This window comes from Ziziphus jujuba, chromosome 8 (genome assembly GCF_031755915.1).
Source record: "Ziziphus jujuba cultivar Dongzao chromosome 8, ASM3175591v1".
Taxonomy (NCBI): Eukaryota; Viridiplantae; Streptophyta; class Magnoliopsida; order Rosales; family Rhamnaceae; genus Ziziphus; species Ziziphus jujuba.
In genome coordinates, this window is record NC_083386.1 from 27365381 (window position 1) to 27387022 (window position 21642).

The 21642-nt window shown below is 36.8% G+C and overlaps 5 protein-coding genes across 7 annotated transcripts; all 5 read right to left on the reverse strand.

Moving 5' to 3' along the window:
• Nucleotides 1-2084: 2084 nt before the first annotated feature.
• On the reverse strand, nt 2085-2771 carry LOC107405546 (hevamine-A-like). Its single transcript, XM_060819887.1, has 2 exons — nt 2519-2771; nt 2085-2314 (listed from the first exon to the last, which is right to left on the reverse strand). Exons 1-2 carry the CDS (start codon nt 2769-2771, stop codon nt 2085-2087), a joined length of 483 nt encoding a protein of 160 aa, XP_060675870.1.
• A 5382-nt stretch (nt 2772-8153) lies between these two features.
• Nucleotides 8154-9357, reverse strand: LOC107414535 (acidic endochitinase-like). The gene has a single exon (XM_016022673.4). It carries the CDS (start codon nt 9156-9158, stop codon nt 8259-8261), a length of 900 nt encoding a protein of 299 aa, XP_015878159.1. The 5' UTR covers nt 9159-9357; the 3' UTR covers nt 8154-8258.
• Nucleotides 9358-11186: 1829 nt separating this feature from the next.
• LOC107414538 (acidic endochitinase-like) lies at nt 11187-12320 on the reverse strand. Its single transcript, XM_025069113.3, has one exon. It carries the CDS (start codon nt 12239-12241, stop codon nt 11357-11359), a length of 885 nt encoding a protein of 294 aa, XP_024924881.3. The 5' UTR covers nt 12242-12320; the 3' UTR covers nt 11187-11356.
• A 1345-nt stretch (nt 12321-13665) lies between these two features.
• LOC107414536 (putative pentatricopeptide repeat-containing protein At3g49142) lies at nt 13666-17017 on the reverse strand. Of its 3 annotated transcripts, none has more exons than XM_048471068.2 (2): nt 14642-17017; nt 13666-14037 (listed from the first exon to the last, which is right to left on the reverse strand). In XM_048471068.2, exon 1 carries the CDS (start codon nt 16989-16991, stop codon nt 14967-14969), a length of 2025 nt encoding a protein of 674 aa, XP_048327025.1. In that variant the 5' UTR covers nt 16992-17017; the 3' UTR covers nt 13666-14037; nt 14642-14966. The 3 variants fall into 3 exon arrangements, with proteins under 3 accessions (XP_048327025.1, XP_048327024.1, XP_048327023.1); XM_048471067.2 differs by having other exon boundaries at nt 13666-14048; XM_048471066.2 differs by lacking the exon at nt 13666-14037 and adding an exon at nt 14179-14481.
• Nucleotides 17018-17158: 141 nt separating this feature from the next.
• Nucleotides 17159-21219, reverse strand: LOC107414533 (uncharacterized). Its single transcript, XM_016022671.4, has 3 exons — nt 18781-21219; nt 18439-18630; nt 17159-18038 (listed from the first exon to the last, which is right to left on the reverse strand). Exons 1-3 carry the CDS (start codon nt 21186-21188, stop codon nt 17447-17449), a joined length of 3192 nt encoding a protein of 1063 aa, XP_015878157.4. The 5' UTR covers nt 21189-21219; the 3' UTR covers nt 17159-17446.
• Between the last annotated feature and the right edge of the window lie 423 nt (nt 21220-21642).

A 21642-nucleotide genomic window follows, 5' to 3' on the forward strand; every position in this document is an offset into this window, starting at 1 on the left:
TTTGTGTATCATTCCAATTCCATTATTATATTCTTCTCATATATGTTGATGATATTATAATTGTTGGAAATACTAACAATTTTACTCAGCAGCTCATACAGCAACTTAGTTATGAATTTGCTATTAAGGACATTGGGCAACTACGGTATTTTCTTGGTATCTTGGTTCAATATTTTCCAGGTGGTGCTTTTTTGTCTCAAAAACAATACATCAAAGATCTTCTTCAACGTGCAGGCATGTGCACTTGCTTTACCATTGCAACGCCAACCACCATCAAATTAAAATTTCAACCCACCGATGAAGGCCTAATTGATGTCTCTACTTACAGAAGTCTTGTCGGGGCTCTCCAATACATTACTTTTACTAGACCCGACATCACCTTTGCTGTAAATCAAGTCTATCAGCATTTCAATAATCTGACACCTCTCCATATGTGTGATGTCAAGCGTATTCTATGATACTTACAGGGCATTTCTGATTATGGCTTACGGTATCTCTCACACAGTCCTATTAATTTATATGGCTTTAGTGATGCCGACTGGGCAGGCTGCCAAACTACCAGATGGAGTACAACTGGTTTCTGTATCTATCTTGGTGCAAACTGCATATCCTGAAGCTCAAAGAAACAACCCACTGTGTCTAAGTCCAGTGCTAAAGTTGAATACAGGTCCATGGCCTCCACTACCGCTGAGCTTACTTGGGTTTCCTTCGTTTATATGATATGGGCATTCCTTTACATTAACCACCTCAGCTCTTTTGTGATAACATAAATGCCCTTCATATGACAGTCAATCCTATGTTCCATGCCGATACCAAACACATTGCTATTGACTATCATTTTGTTAGGGAGAAAGTAGCACTTAGCTCTCTCATCACACATTACATTCCCTCCACTCTTCAACCTACTGATCTCTTCACCAAAGCTCTACCCTGTTTTAGCTTTGGACAATTTCGATTCAAGCTAGGAGTCCACTTTGTTCCCCTCTCTAGCTTGAGGGGGCATAATAAGGAAATTATTTCAAATATTTCAGCAAACAAGGCAACTATTGCAGACAAGGAATGTGATCAAACACACAAAGAAAGCATTAATGGTCCAGTCAAAATAAGGACAGCACGAGGGGATAAGGCTATATTAGGAAGCCAAATCATATCAGACCTATAATGTGAGATCCCACATCGGTTGGAAAGGGGCACGAAGCATGCCTTAAAAGAGGGTGTGGGTACCTTTCCCTTATGATGCATTTTGACAAAACCGTGCGGGCTAGGCCCAAAGCGGACAATATCGCATATGGATGGACTGGGCTGTTACAGATGGTATAAGAGCCAGTACCCGGATCGGTGTGCCAGCGAGGATGCTGGGCCCTAAGGGAGGAGGATTGTGAGATCCCACATCGGTTGGAAAGGGGAACGAAGCATGCCTTAAAAGATGATATGGATACATTTCCCTTACGACGCGTTTTGACAAAACCGTGCGGGCTGGGCCCATAGAGGACAATATCGCATGCGGGTGGACTGGACTGTTACATATAAGGCCTAAATAGCTATTATTCAGTCAACTTCCAATATTAAAAATTATTTTTTTCCTTTTTCGTATTTACTTTTCTTTCCTTATTACATTGTAAACTTTAGTCTTTCAATTCTTGTATAAAAGGATGCTTTGGCATGCGTGAATAATAAGACAAAACAAAATATTCAATTGTATTCAAAACTTCTTTATGTTAGAGAAAAATATAAATGAAATGAAAGTCCACCTCCCATCAGCTTAAGCTTTTGGGATTAGTTGTATTTCAACTTGGTATCAGAGCCAGAGATCCAAGAGGTCCTGGGTTCAAAACTCAGCAACTCCATCCAAAATTTATAAAAAGACAAATGTAAGGACCCAGAGAAGCCCAAAAGAGACGGGCCTACATTCGAGGGAGAGTGTTAAAGAAAAATATAAATGTGATGAAAGTCCACCTCCCATCAGCTTAAGCTTTTGGGATTAGTGGTATTTCAACTGCTGGTAACCTTAGAAACAACTTCTCCAATCCCTTAACCGACGAAGTCCATGTATTCCATGTACTTAAAAGATTATCAGCTCCAGCCTAAGTATTATACTCACATGTAGCATTGCAATATGGGTAGGTCTGATAGAACTGAACCCAAACGTAGTCAAAAACCCCCGTGCCAATGTCATCCCCAAGATAATCATCAGGATAAGGACATTGAGGAGCTATAGATAAATAGATAGGTTTTGCTCCTTGTTCGCTATAACCCTTCAGGTATCTTGCAAGATAATCAAGATAGTCCGTATCATCACCGAACAAGTTGAAATCTAAGCCGTCAAATACAACATCCCAAAAGGACGTGTAGTGGATGAATCATTACCACCCAGAAAGGTATTCCATAACTGCTATGCAACACGGAAGGCATATGAAAAAGATGTTAGCTTATAGATTCCGTAAACTCCTCCAAGTTAATATGAACACCTTAACGCCAAGGTTCCGACAAATCCTTATGTGTTCGCCAACATGGGTACAATTAAATGTATCTGGGGTGCAGTGATTACTAAGGTAGATTTCTATGTCCAGGCCATTGCCAAATTGGGAAACTGAGCCTACGTTTACTATAGAATACAACCCAGTTTCACCAGTTTCTGCTAGACTTTTTTCATCGTAATAATCGCTGCCATTTTTACCCCAGTAGATGGATATGCCACCTTGAGCCTTAGAGATTTGGATCAAGGACGAGGTTAGGAGGCAAGCGAGTAGGAGGTTGGCTAGAAGACCCATTCTTTTTTCTTTTTTCTTTCTTCTTTTTTTTTTTTTTTTTTGGCTGCTACAATCGCTCAAACTATTTGTGGTCTAATTGTATGATTGATAGTTGATGTATATGCTTTTTGCCTAAGAGTGGCCATCCTTTTTTAGAGATGTTTTGAGTGCTAAATTTGATATGAAAATAAAATATTTATCTCTTACAAAATTATCGAACAGTACAACGTAAGTAGTGTTATGAGAAAAGAACATACATACACAGCTAAAACGAGGGCAAAACTTATGGAGGTGGTCCTCTATCTCTCGTGGATCTATGCACCACCACGTATAACAAGTGGTCCTTTTTTTTCCATTTAATTTTTGCTCCTTAATTATATATATGTAACAAAGAACAGTGGTCTTTATATAAAAGAGAATGGTGGAGAATAAAAACAAAAGGAAATTATTTCTTGTCTATTGTTTTGGACTACTTTACTGTTTCATTTTTTTCAAGATCATATATTTAGTACTCCCTGTTTTCATTCATTTTTTTACCATTTTTTTGAACGTTTATTTTCTTATTTAATCCTGGTTTTCAATTTTTTTATTATTATTTGCAAGTTGTTTTCAATTTTCTTTCTACTTTTCAAAGTTTCCTTTATTCACTTGTTTTCAACCTTTTTTGTTTTATCAAACATTTTTTAAAATTTTTTTTTGTTTGTTGAATTGACAATAAATTAATTTTTTTCATATCATTTTTTCAACTAATGTTAGAGGTCCAATTTATGATAGCAAATCTAATAGGCACAATGACTAGTTCAACCTAAATTAAACTGCAGGATAGATCAAGTTACTTTAATGGGGTTCATAAATAGAGAATGCATTAAAGGCCTTTTTTAAAAAAAAAAAAATCAATAATACTTGACTTATACTAGAAGATTTCAACAACTTAAACCATATACTGAAATATATTATGGTAATGCATATTGTGTCATTAATCTGTAAGTTTCTAATAATATTTACAAGTTCATTTTTTTTTCTTATACAAAACCTAAAAATACTAAAAATGACAATTGATTTTGTCTAAGAGTACAGCATATCTAATAGTTTCTAGGACATCTAGATTGTAAAATGCAAATTACACAAGTTATCAAATACCTAGCTAGTTTCAAACACTGTAAATGATGAAGTTGTTGTGGCCAGTCATGTCATCAATATACTTTGACCAGAGCATTACTCCGCCATAGTCTAGCGACATCTTTATCCCAGCGACATCTTTATCACCGGAAGAATCTAAAAAGTCAAGATATTTGTTGGTAAATACCCAGTTGTTGCAGCCATGGAAGCTGTTGGAAGCCCTAAAAAAGCCCTTCCTGTTTCTTTAGCAAAGCATTAATCCATCTGTTCCATATACTTATTGCCAACATTATTACTAGCTAGCTACTACCATGTAGGTATTTGCATGGAGGATTGATGTAGAACTATATCCAAACGAAGTCAAAACCACCATTTGCTAAGGGCATATTCCTGAGAAACCTATCAGGAAATGGACATTGAGGAGCTGCAGATAAGTAGACAGTTTTTGCCACACTACTTTTAAGTTTCTTGCAAGGTCCTCCTCGTAAATTGTTGAGCCCAAGCTTTATATTGAAATCTATGCCGTCCAAAAAGGCTTGCCTAGCTAAGGGACATGAAAATGATTCCCCCCCCCCCCCCCCCCAAGAAATTGTTCTATAAAATAATCCATCCTCCAACTTGTAGAGATGCTAAGAGAGAGTAGCTCCTAATCCATCCTCCAATTGAGAGCATGACCTTGATTCCTCGGCTTTGGCAATATCTTATGACATTGCTGATAATGGTGTAGATGCAACCATTGGACCGTGTGTTGCAATTAACGGCCGGAGAGATTGATTTCAGGGATTCTTCCACTGCCAAACTTAACGAATATTTTCTAGTAGCACATGCTTTTGTTAAGCTTCCCTCTAAGCTGGTTTGACCCCAGTAGACGGAAATGCAACCAGCTTTAGAGGTTTCAACTAGGGTTAGGACTAGAAGAAAGTAGGAGTGGTGAAAATATTGTGGGTTTGGAGTGTTTTGTTGAAATCCAATTTTTTGTCAGTAATTTGAAGCTAATTATTCTGTTTTCTTGAAAGGAGTTGGCCCTTTTTATATAGTAGGTCACAATTCACATGTAGAGGGCCAAGCAGAGCAATGAAGGTTTATCAATTAATTAAGCAGCTTCGGAGTACGTGGGGTTAATCGTAAAATATGTAGTAAATTTAGTGTTTAATCCTCCGAGAGAAAAAGAAAACTTTTAGTGACGCATAAAAAATTTTTCAATTCCAAATACATATGTATGGAAAGGAACTTACTTCAAGTACTCTTCCCATATAGTATATAAAACTACCTAGATAATTAACTTAACTAATATATTAATTGTTCGCTTGGTTAAAAAATAATAATAATATATTAATATATTGAAGCTTAATTTGCTATCCGATTATCAATATTCAACAATTATTTAACGTGCCATTACCTTCTCGATCACTAATAAAAGAGAAATATGTATAAATTGAGTACTGAGATTGATTTCTAATTATTATTATTATTTTCAAACCCTGACATACGGTAACTAAGACAAGCCATATATACCTGCGGCCAGGCTAGTTGGTGGTTTGTTTGAAACTTTGTAACAGTCCAGTCCACCCGCATGAGATATTGTCCGCTTTGGACCCAGCCTGCACGGTTTAAAAGGCCTCTCAAGGGAAAGGTACCCACACCCTCTTATAAGGCATGCTTTGTTCCCCTTTCCAACCGATGTGAGATCTCACAATCCTCCCCTCTTGGGGCCCAGCATCCTCGCTGGCACACCGATCCGGATACTGGCTCTAATACCATCTGTAACAGCCCAGTCCACCCGCATGAGATATTGTCCGCTTTGGGCCCAGCCCGCACGGTTTTAAAAGGCCTCTCAAGGAAAAGGTATCCACACCCTCTTATAAGGCATGCTTCGTTCCCCTTTTCAACCGATGTGGGATCTCACAACTTTAACCTCAATTTTCACAAATAAATAAAAATAAAAAAGATGATCGATCGAAATCGATTTTAAATTTTAAAACTAGAGGGTTAGTGGTCCAGAAAATATTTCTTCATCTCGATAATATTGTTACTAATCTTGAAAGGTAAAGATCACCAACTCCTATTCCCCAATTATTTACTCTTCTAATATTAGACCTCTCGTTTCACACACAAGATTGAATTGTATTTTATTCAACCAAAAAACAGAAAAAAAAAATGAATTGGATTTTATGTGAATAGAATAATTTGATTTAACTGAATTGAATATTATTAACATTATCATGCTTTTCGTACAGTGCAGGATTGGATTGGATTACAATTAGTAAGTTTATAATTTAATATAAAAAATTAAAAAGATATTTAAGCAATAAAATATTAAATACGATATGAAAATCCATAACAATGCTAGAATAATTAATATCAAAATATTTTATAACTCCATGTCCATGCCCATAATTAATTAATAATTTTTTAACTATTAAATATATTTGATAACTAGACATAAAAATTTCAACAGTCCGAAAAGGAAAAGAATTTCTTAATAGGCTTGAGAAGGTTGATGTTGGAGGGGTTCAAGTTGTGTGTGTAACAGCCCAACCCAGACCACCCGCATGCAGATATTGTCCTCTTTGGACCTGGAGAATCCTCTTACAACCTAAGGGTTTAAAACATGTCTGCAAGGGAAAAGTATCCACATGCTTATAAGTCATGCTTCGTTTCCCTTTCCAACTGATGTAGGACTTGACAATCCTCCCCCCTTGGAGCCCAGCATCCTTGCTGGCACACCGATCCGGATACTGGCTCTGATACCATCTGTAACAGCCCAGTCTAGACCACCCGCATGCACATATTGTCCTCTTTGGGCCTAAAGAATCCTCTTACAATCCAGCTCTCAAGGGTTTAAAACACGTATGTAAAGGAAATGTATCCATACGCTTATAAGCCATGCTTCGTTCCCATTTCCAACCGATGTGGGACTTGACAGTGTGGGCCCATGGAATTTTCTCAATCATGTGAAAAGTAAAGAGGATTAATAAATCATGCATATCCCACTCAAAAATAATTAATTAATTAATTAAATCCTGCATATCTCAATAGGTTTACATATCCCACGCTCACTACATATCCTAGAGTAACCACCGCAAACGCAATATTTGGGTTGAGCCCAAATTAAATGCATTTTTTGAGTCCCTTTAAATAGTGAACTAAATTGGATTAGAATAGATTTAAAATATTGGATAAAATTGAGCTACTTTTTATATTTTTGTTGGACTAAACTTGAAATAGTCCAATTTAATTCATTGTAGTCCAACATCCCAAACAAGCTAATCCACATTCATGAAAAGATTTTATAATATTTAGTTAGGTCGTCACCTATTTTTCATTTTACTTTTAACACTATACACAATTTCATATTTATCTAATCCATGGTTTATCAACTTAATTTAAACATGATATATATTTAAATGAATGAGATGGAATCATTCTTATAAAAATTAAAAATTAAAAAAAATTCCCCATAAAAAAATGTACGTGAGATGCAAAAGTTGTAGTTTTTTTAATTTAAAATAAGAATGAATATTTATATATATATATATATATATATCCCCTCCCTTTTAATTTAATGTGTATTATAATTAATATTTGTCTAAAAGAATGAGAAAAAAAAAAAAAAAAAGGAAAAATTCGATGATAATTTTTATTTTTTTGGGTCAAAATTTGATGACCACTTGATGAGTCAAATGTAACATGCGCGGCTTCTTAACTGCTTTGACTAAGGCTTCTTAACTGCTTTGACTAATTTTTTTTTTTTTTTTTTTTTTTTTTTTTAGAGTAGAGATGCAATAATGAAAGACTTTGACCATGACCTTCCAACCCTCGCCAATAATGACTTAGTCCGTGTAGTTTTTATTCTCAAAACCAAATTATTTTTATTTCACTAGATTGTTTATTATTTTTAATTTATTTCTTCTTTAAATAAGAAAACGTTAGAAATTATGCGTATACTTTTCCGAACCAATTGAGACTTTCTTTAAATTAATCTACCTACTATTCCGGACAAAATATAATATTTAGTGGATATAATGACTTTACTGCAAACAGTGAGAATCGAAGGGATGGATCGAGCCCATATATTTCCGGTATATACAATACATGGATCGGTATTCAAATTATTGGTCTGCAAATATAATTAGATTAAAAAGGTGAAAACAAAAAATATATGCGTTCTTATATAGTTTTTTTTTTTTTTTGACAAATTAATTTTTTATGTTTTGCTTGATATGTATATATGTAGAAGTAAAAATAGTACCATTTATAAAAATCAAATCAAATACCACGAAATTAAATATAATCAAAAACAATAATCATGCTTTAATGTTTATTTAGTATCATAATGATTAATACTGTAAATTGTTCAGCAAGCAAGACAATACTAGCAATACAAGCTTAGACGCTTGCTTTAATGGCGTTGCTATAGTCAGTATCAAACTGTCTGTTCCAAAGCATAATTCCTCCATACTTGGGAGAGCTCTTAATGGTTGGAAGAACTTGAGAGATGAGAACGTCGGACGGAATAAATCCAGGAGCCGCCTCAGGCGCCGCGGGTAGCCCCATGAACAATTGTTGGGTTGGAGAAGCAGTCCACTGGTTCCAAGAGCTTAAAAGTTTGTTAGTGTCTCCACCATATTGGCATTGACCATTGTTGTAGAACTGAACCCAAATATAATCAAAAAGCCCAGTTTGGATGGCTCCCTTAAGGTTATCATCAGGGAAGGGACACTGTGGTGCTGCAGCCAAGTAAACTTTCCGTTCGGTGTGACCATTTAGGGACCTAGCCAGCTCATCCCAGAACTGCCCGGAACCGGCCTCGATGTCGAAATCGATTCCGTCCAATACTGCATCACCGAGAGGACGGGAACTGGACTGACCGCCAAGGAAGTTGTTCCAGAGGTAATCGGAAACCTGCTTTGCGTCCTCTGCGGAGGAAAGAGAGTAGCTTCCTACACCACCTCCGATGGAAAGGAGGACTTTGATGCCTTTGCCTTGGCAGGATGTTATGTCGGCACTTAAACTGGTGCACGTACCGGCGCTTGGATCGCAATGCCCGGCTAGGTTTAGCACTGGGGTTTGGCCATTGCCGAAGGTAGTAAGAAAAGCTATGTTGACGAATTGATAGTTACCCGAGTTACAAGTATCGGCTAAGGTACCTTCGTTGCCGTTTTGGCCCCAATATATGGCGATTCCTCCAGCTTGAGAGGGCTTGAAAGCGGAGAAAACGACAAGGAAAAGGAGTAAAATAGAGGAATACTGTGTTTTGCTTGCCATGTCGATGGTTAAATTAAGCATATACTAATACTGAAATTGGTTCTGTACTTATAGGTGCGGGAGTCAAGTGAGGGCAGGAAGAAAAAATTATACAACTATATGTGAAAGGCGTGTTTGGCGGGTAAGAAAATTAATTGTTGCCGTCTCTCAGGAGTTAGAAAAAGAAATGAAGAGTTAATATTTCTTAGGTTAAACCTAGCTAGATATTTAATACACGAGTAATCCCGTCGAACGCGACCAGGCAGATTTGAGAGAAAACAACAAAAAGATATTTCATCTGAATTTTAAAACAGAAAGCAAGGTGCTAAAGCAAGGTGTGAGGTGGTGTAAATTAATACGAATCTACTTCATATTTCCCGCATAATATAGTCAATTATTTTGAGATCAATAAAAAAAAATTATAATAAAATACCATATTAAAAAGTAAAAGATTAACAAAAATTGATACATCTTCTACTTCACAAAGGTTTAATACAAAAGAAGATAAGTTGGAAGAGAAAGCTCTATAAAGGAAGATTAAAATTTCTTGATGAAATGGAATGTAAGATAACCGCGTTAAAAAAAAATTATACTAAAGTTAATTTTATTTTTTAAATGAAATGATATGTTATATTTTTTTTATCCAAATGTCAAAAATTCAATGGCTATGTGTACTATGATGTGGTACACATTGTGCATTGAAGAATTCCTCCAAAAAGAGAGAGAGAGAGAGAGGTGTTTGATATATTAATTAATTAACAAATCTATATAGTATTTAGTTTTTTTGGATCACGTAGAATTGTTTTTCTCTCTTTCGGTTGTGAAAATTCTCATATTATCTCCTCATCTATATTTTGTTTATCAAATTATTATAATAGACAATGCAATTTATTAAAATTAATATCAATTGGTTGAATTACGAAATATGTGAGACTAACATGACTAATTCAATCATATTTGATTTTTGAACAAGAGCGGACCAAATTAAAATACGCGGGCGACTTTGCCCTTTATATTTTCTTCCAAAATAATTAAACAAAATATAAGTACACACGGCTTTAGCTGGCAGATTGACAAAGTTCATACTTTCAATACAAGCGTACCCCAGCATCTGCGTACTTTTGCTCTTTAATTTCGGATACATACGCGGCGTTCGATCATTGGTTACTTTCCATCACTCATCTGTCACTCGGTTCATGAATTTCTTAATCTTCACAATCCAATAATCATAGAAAAAGCATACACCTAGTATATTTCTCATCGCAACAAGACACTTTTTGTTTTTTAATCTCAAAATATAGTTTATATCCTTTATTCTTATTTTGGATATAAATTTATATCTTTTGTTTTTTAATACAAATAGAGCGCTAAAGCAATAGCAGTCACAATTCTTTTTTGTTTTCTTCTAATAAATTTTTTGGCAAAAATAGCATTCACTAATTCATCGATTATTAATGGGTAATATATGATTAATTATTTAAAAAATTGATATTAATTCCCGTGAACATATTTAATAGAGTCTTGCTATGATGGCCATGGATGCATATATTATTATTGTCAGCTTTATCTAATTTTTATATTAGAATATTATTGTAAGATTGGTGTTAAATTATATGTAATTCATAAAAATATTTTGTGCATTTTACTCTAGTTATATATAGTTGGATGCGGACCAACATTATAATGTGCACATTACATGGATGCGCATGGTAGTAAAATTATATATATATATATATATGCGCGTCTATATATATATATATATATGTTTCCAAAAAAATTATTCTATTGCGTGAAGCAGCTTCATTAGTCTATTGACAATAACAGACTGCTGGTTGTATATATCTATATTATTAAAAATAATAATAATAAAGCAATGTATTGTTGCCTATGTACTATTGGAGCTCAAGATATCTTGAGCTCAGCCGTGCAGATATTACTGATTTTTTCAAATATAGGAACGATTTTATATATATATGTGTGTGTGTGTGTGTGTGTGTGCGCGCGCATCATAACATGCAGGAGATATACCATGCATGCATTCAAAACGGAGAGACTGAATTTAAGCAATAATAATAATAATAATAATGCTTTATTTGTCATCAGAACAACTTATTATACTTACATAGCGAAGCATATAATTATCCTTACAGCAACAGGTAAGGATTGGTCCCCTAATCCCCTACAACTTATTCAAAATCATAATAAAATCTAGGGGAACAACATCTACGGAGATATCGAACTTAGATATCGCCTTTAATGGCGGTGCTATATCCATTATCGTGCTGTTTGCTCCAAAGCATAATTCCTCCATACTTGGGAGAAGTCTTGATTTTGGGAAGAACTTGAGATTTAAGAACGTCTGGAGGAATATATCCGCCTGCGGGAGCCGCCTCAGCAGAAGCAGGTAATCCCATAAACAACTGTTTGGCTTGGGAAGAGGTCCACTGGTTCCACGACTTTATCAGGTTGTCCACATTTCCAGCATAATGGCATGGAGGGTTGTTGTAGAACTGAACCCAAACGTAATCAAACAAGCCCGTTTTGATGGCGCCGTCGAGATGAGCATCAGGGATGGGACACTGAGGAGCCGCAGCCAAGTAAACCTTCTTCTCAGTGTGACCGCTGAGTGACCTCGCAAGCTCATCCCAGAACTGTCCGGAACCGGCTTCGATATCGAAATCGATGCCGTCCAACACCGCGTCGCCGAACGGACGAGAATCTGACTGTCCACCGAGGAAGTTGTTCCAGAGATAATCGGAGACCTTCTTTGCATCGTCGGCGGAAGAGAGAGAGTAGCTTCCAGAAGCACCTCCAATAGAAAGGAGGACTTTGATGCGTTTTGCTTGGCAAGCTTTGATGTCGGCGCTCAAGCTTTTGCATGTACCTGCACCGGGATCGCAGTGACCGGCGAGGTTTAGCACTGGTGTTTGGCCGTTGCCGAAGGTGGTGAGGAAAGCTATGTTGACGAATTGATAGTTGCCTGTGTTGCAAGTTTCGGCTAAAGTGCCTTCATTGGTAAACTGGCCCCAGTATATGGCAATCCCTGCAGCTTGAGAGGATCTGAACGCAGAAATAACAATGAGGAAAAGCAGCAGAGCAGAGGAATATTGTGTTTTGTTTGCCATGTTGATATATTGCACAGTTATGTAGTAACTGATATAGGGTAATTATTCTGAGCTTTGTTGTTGCTGTGTGCTCAAAGTGATGGAGCGAGCTTGCTTATTTATAGTTGTGGGAATTCATGCAAGGACAAAAATGTCCAAAGGAGAAGAAAAGTATGTACGAAAGACGTGTCTTGCAGGTAATTACTTGTTGCCGTTTTTCAGTAGAAAACAGAATATTTTAGCGCCAAATTTTGTGGAAAATCAAAGGTCGGTTTCTTGAATTTTTGTACAATGTTCAACGCAAAATTAAAATGAAAACGTTATCGCGTCAATCAAGCTAGAATAGAAGGTACTAGTTTTGAGAAAGATAAAAAAGACATGTTAAGATAATATAAATATATATATATATATATTATCTCTTTTCAAATAGCTTAAGTTTTTTCAAAGGGTATGACAATTCAACTTGTTATTATATTTATGGATAAAAGCTAAAGATCTAAGTCAGCCTATATACATGAGAGGAATGTTGCTAAGATAGTAAATATAAAGATGACACACTTTCAAATAACCAATGGTTAAGCTCTGAGATTACGGATAATATAAATATATATATATATATATATATTATCTCTTTTCAAATAGCTTAAGTTTTTTCAAAGGGTATGACAATTCAACTTGTTATTATATTTATGGATAAAAGCTAAAGATCTAAGTCAGCCTATATACATGAGAGGAATGTTGCTATGATAGTAAATATAAAGATGACACACTTTCAAATAACCAATGGTTAAGATCTGAGATTACGTGATATAATGATAAAATTATTAATTTGTCTTACTTACGGGATTTTGTTATGGAAGAATTGTCTTTTGGTTACTTCTTAATGATTCTAATTAAAGATTTATATGACAAAACTATATTTAATAACTAACCTCTCTACTTTTTTTCTTTTTTTCTAGAAGTTGTTGCTTTGAAAAATGTTACAGGACATAGCTAATTTAGGAGGAAAAATGCGCAAGGTTATTTACTGAGGACACTTGTCGAAATTTAGAGATGATATTTCAAATTGGATAACGGTCTAACTAGGACAACCATGTAATAAAGCCATCGAGTTTGAAATAAAAACCACAAAAATGACAAAATGGTCAAGGTCCAGTAACGAAACGATTTCTAGAACTAGCTACTAGCTTAGCAAATAAGGAATACGAGGAGAACATACAATGCCTTATCCTGGGATGTGGAAATTGGAAGTTCGTACAAGATTCAATGGCAAATGATCTTCAAGTGTCGTAAAGTCCAATAATATCAGAGAATAAGACAACTTTGTCCTGGCTGCTAATTATACTGTGGATGTATTAATTATCTGTTGTCTCTGTTTGGGATGTGTTATGAAATCAGAGAATAAAACTAAAACAAGTCTAACACAAAGACACCAAGATTTATCGAGGTTCGGCAAATTGCCTACGTCCCCGTTGCTCCGGTGAGAGCCTCTGTTTTTCTTATTGAGTTGCTGGTTTTTACAAGCCTAGTTTCAGATCTATAATGGTGGAATCACAAAGATACCCAAAACCAACCCAAGTCCCTTTTTACACCCTCTCTATTTTGTTTCCCAACTCGATTCACTCAGAACCTCACAAAGAACAACAATAAAGAACACAAAAGAAGAGAAAACAATTTTCTGGAACTTTTTCTCACTCTCCGCAACTCTGAAGGAAAAATAAAATCCTTATATTTTTTAAGAAGAAGAAGACCACCTATATACCACGTATACCACGAAGTGCACCGTTTTGTCTTCAATCAGCTTCAATTTCATTATTCTTCGCACCAGCTCGTGTAAACCAGCAGCAAAACAAAACAAAACACCAGAATTTGAGGATTAATACTTCACAGGATGCCTACTGATTTTGACAGTCCATATACGTAAATTAAGCATTTGAAGCATTTGAAATGCATAAATATAATCATTAACTATTTTTTGAAACTTTCAATCGACATCTTTAAAATATTCATACAACTATAGAGATAAGATATTGATGAAAGGACAGGTATCAAAAATTCCTCCAATAATCTTCCATCCGATAACAAGATTAATACGACATGATTCATTATGTCGGTGGTGAGGTATAAACTATGTATGAACTTTTTCCTGTAGTCATTTGTGGAGAAGACGATACAACCAAACGCCACTGTTATGTGTGTTTTGCTCTTAATAAAAACGATGTCGTTTTTTCTAGCTGTTGCAGATGGCATTGCTTTGTTTTCTAAAAGAAGATATGCCACCAGAAACCCAAAATATAATGAGCAAGAGAAGTATCAAAAGTGCTATTAAAAAGAGATTCAAATTTAAGAGACAATGTTTTAATGAACAAAAAAGTATTGAATTCCCCCATCCAATTTCAGATGTAAATGATCAGTGACTACCTAGTGGATCAATTGTCTGATGCTAATGGCAGGCCTAGCAGAGTAAACCCAGCACGAACTCACCCATTGCAAGAGTTTGATCTTGGGTTGAATTTGAAGCGCCCACAAACAGTTGCCAAACCCCATGGCACTTCAGACCAAAATCAAGATGATCATATTATTATGGTCCTTACCCAGGAGCAGAACATATCATCAGTAAGACAGGAACTCATTGGTAACCATTGCAAACGATCCATGTCTTTCACCTCATTTGAAGGTCCAATTGTCCAAACAAAGTCCTAAGCATGGCAATATGCATCGAGTGAGGGTTACTAAATGAATAGGGTCACCAATAATCTCCACAAGAGCAGATACCCTTTGTGAAATGGTGGAAACGATTAGTATCCCTAACAACAATTTCACGTTCAGCTATTTTGGAGATGAGTTTTGCAGCAATATGGCAATCCCCACAAACTCGAAGATTCTTTGTAATTCTGATTGGTGTTCCGGGCTCTGTATTCAGAATTGCAAAGACAATAGCCAACTTCTCACTATGAACTGCTAGATGGCATTCCTTATCCTCCTCTTCCACATCATGAAGAGCAGAATCAGTCTCAGGCACATAACCCAACTCCTTCATTTTCCCTACCAATACATCTAACTCTTCATATATCTCATTGGACTGAGGATGTGATCTGTCACCAGCAAGGAAAGTGTGAACCCTATGATTGAGCTCAACATTGCTGACACCAGGCAATTTCATGATTCCTCTCCTTTTCATAGTTGACCGGACAGCTGTCACATCCTGCCACCTACCAGCCTTTGCGTAAATGTTGGATAGCAAGACATAATAACCTGACTGCTTTGGAAACAATTGAAAAAGTTGATGAGCAGCTTCAAGTCCAACATTCATGTTAGAGTAAACCCGGCAAGCACTCAGCAGTGCCCCCCAGACTCTTTCATTAGGCTTTATTGGCATATTTTTGACGAAACTATAGGCCTCGTCCACTCTCCCAGCACGGCCTAACAAATCGACCATGCAAGCAAAGTGTTCTATAGTTGGAACTATCCTATACTCCTCCATCATCAATCTAAAGTAGTACTTTCCCTCCTCTAATAATCCAGCATGGCTGCAAGCAGAGAGAACTGGGACAAAGGCAATGGAATCTGGACTCAAACCTGAGTCTTTCATCTTTGCAAAGAGTGCAACAGCATCACGGCCTCGCCCACACACACCATATGCAGAAATCATTGAAGTCCATGATACAACATCCTTAGGCACCATTTTGTCAAAAACTTCCCTTGCATCTAGTAAACATCCACATTTAGCATACATATCAACCAATGCATTCTCCAACAACAAATTAGGCATAAGTTTCATTTTCCTGGCATATTCATGAATACGCCTTCCCAGCAACAGAGCAGAGAGGTCTCCACATGCAGGAAGAACACTTGCAATTGTGATGGCATCTGGTTCTATTTCACATGCCTCCATCTGTAGAAACAGATCAACTGCTTCACCAGGCATTGAATTTTTCACATATACTGCTATCATCACATTCCATGATACCAAACTTTTCCTAACCAAGTTCTTGAACATCTCCTTAATGTACGAAACATTCTCAGATGATGTATTAGAAACGGCTGGCAAGAGGCTAGCCATTGTACCAGCATCTGGTTTCAACTTCATTGCCTCCATTTCCCTACAAATTTCCAATGCATCATCAAACAGAGCATTCTGTGCATAGCCAGCAACTATTGAATTCCAGGAAACCACATCTCTCACGGGCATTTCATCAAGAACTTGCCGAGCATCCACTAAACGACCACATTTCCCATACATTGCTACTAGACCATTCCCAATATATAAATTTGCGTCAAGCCCAACTTTCACAACAGCAACATGAATCTGCAATCCAACCCACAAGTTACCTAATCCAGAACATGCCTTTAAGATACAAGGATATGTGTAATTATCAGGCTCGAATCCATTGCCAGGCATTGTTTTGTAAACTAGAAGAGCGTCAAAATACATATGATTGTTTACATAGCTCCTGATCATTACATTGAAGAAGATGACATTCTTGTCAGGAATTTCGTCGAATAGGTGGCGCGTGATCCTAGTTTCTCCACGAGCAGCATAAGCTCTCATGAGTTTAATACTAAGCGATTGGTTTCCGCGAAGACGTTGATCAACAAGGATTCTGGAATGAAGTTTCTTTAACGTCTTGATATCTGGGTACCCGTCCAATGTTTTACCAAAGGACTCTTCTGCAAGAGCTGGGTTATACTTATATGAGGCAATTGATGGAACCAGCAACTGCAGTTTAGTGGTTGAGAAATGGCGGGAACCACGAGCGATGGCTTTCATGAATCAGAGCGGTGTTACCGAAATTGGGTCTAGGATCAAATATATTTCTCCTTGGACTTCTCTTTAGGTTAGGCTATGGGCCCTAAATTATATGAAGCGGGAAAGAGGGGCCCAACTCAATCCGTAATTAATTAGCCTAGCCCAAACCTTATATGAAAAAATAAAAATTAAAAATTACAACAATCCTTTTATTATATCTATCATTGTCAACAATACTAAGATACATGAAATGAGCAAATAATCTAACCAAAAAAACAAAAACAAAAAAAAAAAAAAAAGGGTTTTGAATTACAGTTGAAAGAAACGTATAGTGGTTAGGATGAGTGAACCAGTATTTCAAATTTGCCAGTTTGAAGAATGCCTGGCACTAACTAAGCTTGTATGTAATCTTTGTGAAGGTCGCCCCTCTCATTCATAGTAGATCGAAAAGTGTTGGGCGGTTAGGCTGCTCCAGTTTAGCAGGGGTCTTGAAACAGGGCCTTGGAAACAGAGGAACATGGCTGATGATTATTATTATTATAACCTTGGTAATCTTCTTCATCATCAATACAGCTGCGACGTCGGCTTGAATTTTCCTTCCCTGTCATTGGGGTCTCACATACTGTGTCATAGCTTGCCACTCCACGGTCCTTCTTCCTCTTTGAGTGCTTTCGGAGAGGATTCCAGTTTGGTTTCATTACCTTCGGCTGTTTTGGTGCCCAAACTCTTTGCAAATCAGGCACCCAACTAGTAAAAGAAGAGAATCTCCGAGCCCTCTCTCTTCTTTCTCGAGCTTTAATTAATTTGCGAGCATGGTCATCTTTTGTGATCATTTTGACACTTGCATTGTCATCTTCTAGCGGCTTATGGGACTCACCATCTGCTGACACTGGTTCAGTAATTCTATGATTTTCACCCAGTTCATCTCTTGCTGGATTTTGTTTCCAGGACTGATTGCTATCTTCACTGTTGAGTAATCGATTTGGAAGTTCATCCTCATCTGCGAACAGCAACAGATCCATTCTTTTATAGATTTTGTTAACTACATCTCCGAGGGTGTCACAATACCTGAAAATTTGGGCATTAAAACATATTAGTCTTTTAGCTTCTTCCTCCCTCTTTGTCTATAAGTGTGCATTTGGACGTTTATTCAGGGTACACTCTTTTCAATAATCAAATTAACATAACATGTATAAGATGCATTAGAAGCCTAAATCTTGCATGCCTACAGTAAAAAACCAATGCACTTTCTTTTGAGTTTAAGCCTTGTAGAATTGATGGCATAAGGATGGGATTCCATGTTAAATCAGATTCCAAAGACGGAAACGAATAGAAAAATCTATATGTGTATTTTATAAAGCTTTAAACAACAAACTGAACTATGACTTTCCAATAAACCAGTACATCATCGACCAAACGTTATTTACAAGAACCTATTCAATCATCTGTGTTATTAGATATATCATACCTCGCTTTTATTATCTTTCCCACATAATTATCTAAGCTCCAGTCACCAAAAAAGCCTCCCTCCAGATGGCACTGGATGGTCTCTAAGAGCGAGCAAATCTGTTTCACAAACTTCTGTTTCATAGACTCTCCAATATACTCTGCAACCTCTGATTGTAGTATTTCCATCCGGAACAAAATCTGTAATTCATATCTTTGTGCATATCAAGGAAAATATAGAAGAAATTGAACCAGAATTCACATTATATGATTAATAATTAAACTAGTGCACGGTATACAAATATAAAAGATAGCTAAATTAGAATGCAATATTAACAAAAATAGCAGGAAATGATAAGGATACTCTCTAACTATTTTTTCTGAAGCAGAACCGGGGTCAGGTGCCTGAAAGGATGGATCATTACTTTTGTTCTTTGCAATCAAGTCCTTGGGATCTCTAAGTAAGAGCTTAAACAATTCAGCAGTAAAAAACCCTCCATTATCTTTAGTTTTACCTGAAGTTTGACTCTCTGAATTAGTTTCTATCTCTAATTTTCTACTTAGCCAATATATAGATGAACTAACAAGTCGCTGAGCAAAAGCCCTCAAGTCTACTCCTTCAGATTCAAGTCCTTGTATGATCTTACTGGATAAATTACTGAGAAAAGCTTCTGGATTCTCTGCCCGAAATTCAGCAGCAGCTTCATCCTGAATTCTAGAATTCTCAGTCATGAAATTTTCTCCAGCCGAAGCAGATGAAGAAATTGGCTGTTCGTTTTCTTGGTGCAACTCAGGCAACCTGTCATCTACTTCCTCTGGAAGATCGGGATGTGGCTTTGAATTTTCCTCTAAAATTGGGTTAGAGCAGCTAGATTTCTTAGTCTGCCTCATCCAGCATTTCAGAAATTTCAACTTTTTTGAGCTAGTGCATCCCCCGGCAAAGTAAACTTCTTCCAATTTTAGCTCAGAATGTTTAAATGCAGCCTTACAAAAGGCAGTCCACGTGATGTCCTGAAGTAGTTTCTGTTGTCTTTTACCTTTCTTTTTTCCATCCCGGTCTTCAGAACATTTTGCCGATGGCGATGGCCCATATGATGGCTTTAAATCTGTGTTGGGTTCGGAAATCTCAAGATTCATTTTTCTACAAAATTGAGAATCTTTTGCTCCATCCAACTCATGCAGCATCATCTGAGAATCGAATCCATCATCTAAAATAAATAGCAGAGCAGAAGACACAGTAAAAGGCTTAAGGATTCCCAGACGAGAATCACCACAGTGATTTGAAAGAGACACCAAGGCCCAGTAACCTTCCCTATAAAGAAAACTCAAAAGAATCTGCCAAATGGGTGTAGATTTTCTTGGCACGAATTCACCTAATTCAATAGCTAGCATTTCAAGAACCTTATCTGCTAAATGCTCACTAGAACTTCCTTTCTGATCTTTCCCAGTTTTTCCCAAACATTCACGGACAAGAATAGGATCAGAGAGTTGCCCCTTGAATTTCTCAAATTCAACACACAATCGCAAAGCCTTAATTTGGAGCTTTTTCACACCATCACCAAAAGTTGACCACAATGTTTTCTTCAATTCATTACCAACTTTTCCAGAACTCTTCATTTCTGGGATTACCATAATATAATCATCTTCAGATCTATTATTTCTAGGCAAATTCAAATCAATAAATTCAAGATCACCGCACTTACATTCCAAAGGCTTCTGAGTAACATCTAATATCTCTAGACTCAATTGCACTTGAAGTTTCTCAGAAAAATTACCACCAAAACAAAAAATGTTTGACGAAATCAGAATCTTTGGATAAATCAAACCAAAAGGAACAAGACTAGAACCAAGAACAATGGAACTGGTGGAGCAAAACCCCCATCCCAAACTGCTAATACCACCCTTAAGGAACCCAAAGCTCGATTCAGATTCATGAATCCCAATCTCGTCCTCCCCACACTCAATTCCATATCTAACATCAACCCAACTAAATTGAATATCTCTACTAAGAAAAGCATCATTCACATTTGAAAACAAAGCACAAAAACTCTCATTGAAAACACTCGCATTTTCCAAGCATTCATCATTCATTCCCACATTCAAGAACTCAGACAAACACTTCAAAGACCTACAACACTGCGAAAACAGAACAACCAAGTTAGACCTCACTAAAACGGTACCGGCTATACGATCGTCGTCGATTACGGAGTCCCACGCGTAGTCGTGCAGAAGCTGGCGCATCGAAGCGGCGAGGCAAGAAGCCCGAGGCGAAGAATCCGGCAATGGGTTCGCATGGAACGATGGTAGAGAATTGAGGGTTTGGGATAGGGAATTGAAAGTGGGGATGGGTCGGTCAAAAGAGAGAGAGCGCGATGAATGAGAGAGAAAAGGGTGGAGCTTGGAGGAAGAAAGCAAGGGAGAGAGAGAGGAGAAGAAGAGCTTGAAGGCGAAGAGAGAGGATGAGATGGGTTTAAAGGAGAGGAAGGTTTTTGTGGAAGAGAGGAGGCAGTTGATGAATGGAGCTGGGTTTTGGAGATGGAGAAGTGGGTTTAGGTCTATGAGAAACACTATTCGCTGGGTTTTGTGGTAGTCCGTAATTAGATCAATTGGGTTTTGATCATATTCCATTTCAGAGGGAAGAGAGAGAGAGAGAGAGTAGAAGAAAGAGAAAAGAAAACGATGAGGGTTTGTTGCAGAAAACACAGGAAGGAAATAATTAAGGAAGAAAGGTTGAAGAAGAGACCAGAAACGTCGACGTTTTTGGAAAAGCATGGGCGGGAAAACAAAATTGGCGCTACCATTATAACAAAAGCATACCTGATCTGATTTAAAGTGAATAAGTGCAAACGACAAAACGCAGCAGCAGAATTCACGTGCTTAATCATAAAACTCTTAGACAACAGCCCTTTCAAAACGACGACGGTCTACTGAAGATCTCAAAATGATTTTTGTAAAACATTTTGAAAGATTAGACCTTTTTGAACTAGTTTTGACTTTTGACAATATTAAATCCTTTTTAAACATTAATTTTAATTTATTTGTTCCAGAGTTTGGAGCCGTCACATGGCAACTCAAACATACTGCTAGCATTTGGCCCAAAATAGAGCTCCCTCGTTAGATTAATAGAATATATTTTTGAACATTGGCTTTTTTTATTATTATTATTATTATTATCCAAAATTAAACTTTTTTTGGCTGCTTACTAAAATGACATTTTTTTTTTTAT

What these genes read in the sequence shown, in the direction of transcription:
- LOC107405546 (XM_060819887.1), bottom strand. Translation starts at nt 2,771, where the DNA reads ATGGGTCTTCTAGCCAACCTCCTACTCGCTTGCCTCCTAACCTCGTCC. An exon ending in CACCCCAGATACATTTAATT is followed by an intron (nt 2,315 to 2,518) that starts GTACCCATGTTG and finishes TTGACGGCTTAG; the next exon opens with ATTTCAACTTGTTCGGTGAT.
- LOC107414535 (XM_016022673.4), bottom strand. Translation starts at nt 9,158, where the DNA reads ATGCTTAATTTAACCATCGACATGGCAAGCAAAACACAGTATTCCTCT.
- LOC107414536 (XM_048471068.2), bottom strand. Translation starts at nt 16,991, where the DNA reads ATGAAAGCCATCGCTCGTGGTTCCCGCCATTTCTCAACCACTAAACTG.
- LOC107414533 (XM_016022671.4), bottom strand. Translation starts at nt 21,188, where the DNA reads ATGCTTTTCCAAAAACGTCGACGTTTCTGGTCTCTTCTTCAACCTTTC. An exon ending in TCAGAAAAAATAGTTAGAGA is followed by an intron (nt 18,631 to 18,780) that starts GTATCCTTATCA and finishes ATATGCACAAAG; the next exon opens with ATATGAATTACAGATTTTGT. An exon ending in GGAAAGATAATAAAAGCGAG is followed by an intron (nt 18,039 to 18,438) that starts GTATGATATATC and finishes CCAAATTTTCAG; the next exon opens with GTATTGTGACACCCTCGGAG.
- LOC107414538 (XM_025069113.3), bottom strand. Translation starts at nt 12,241, where the DNA reads ATGGCAAACAAAACACAATATTCCTCTGCTCTGCTGCTTTTCCTCATT.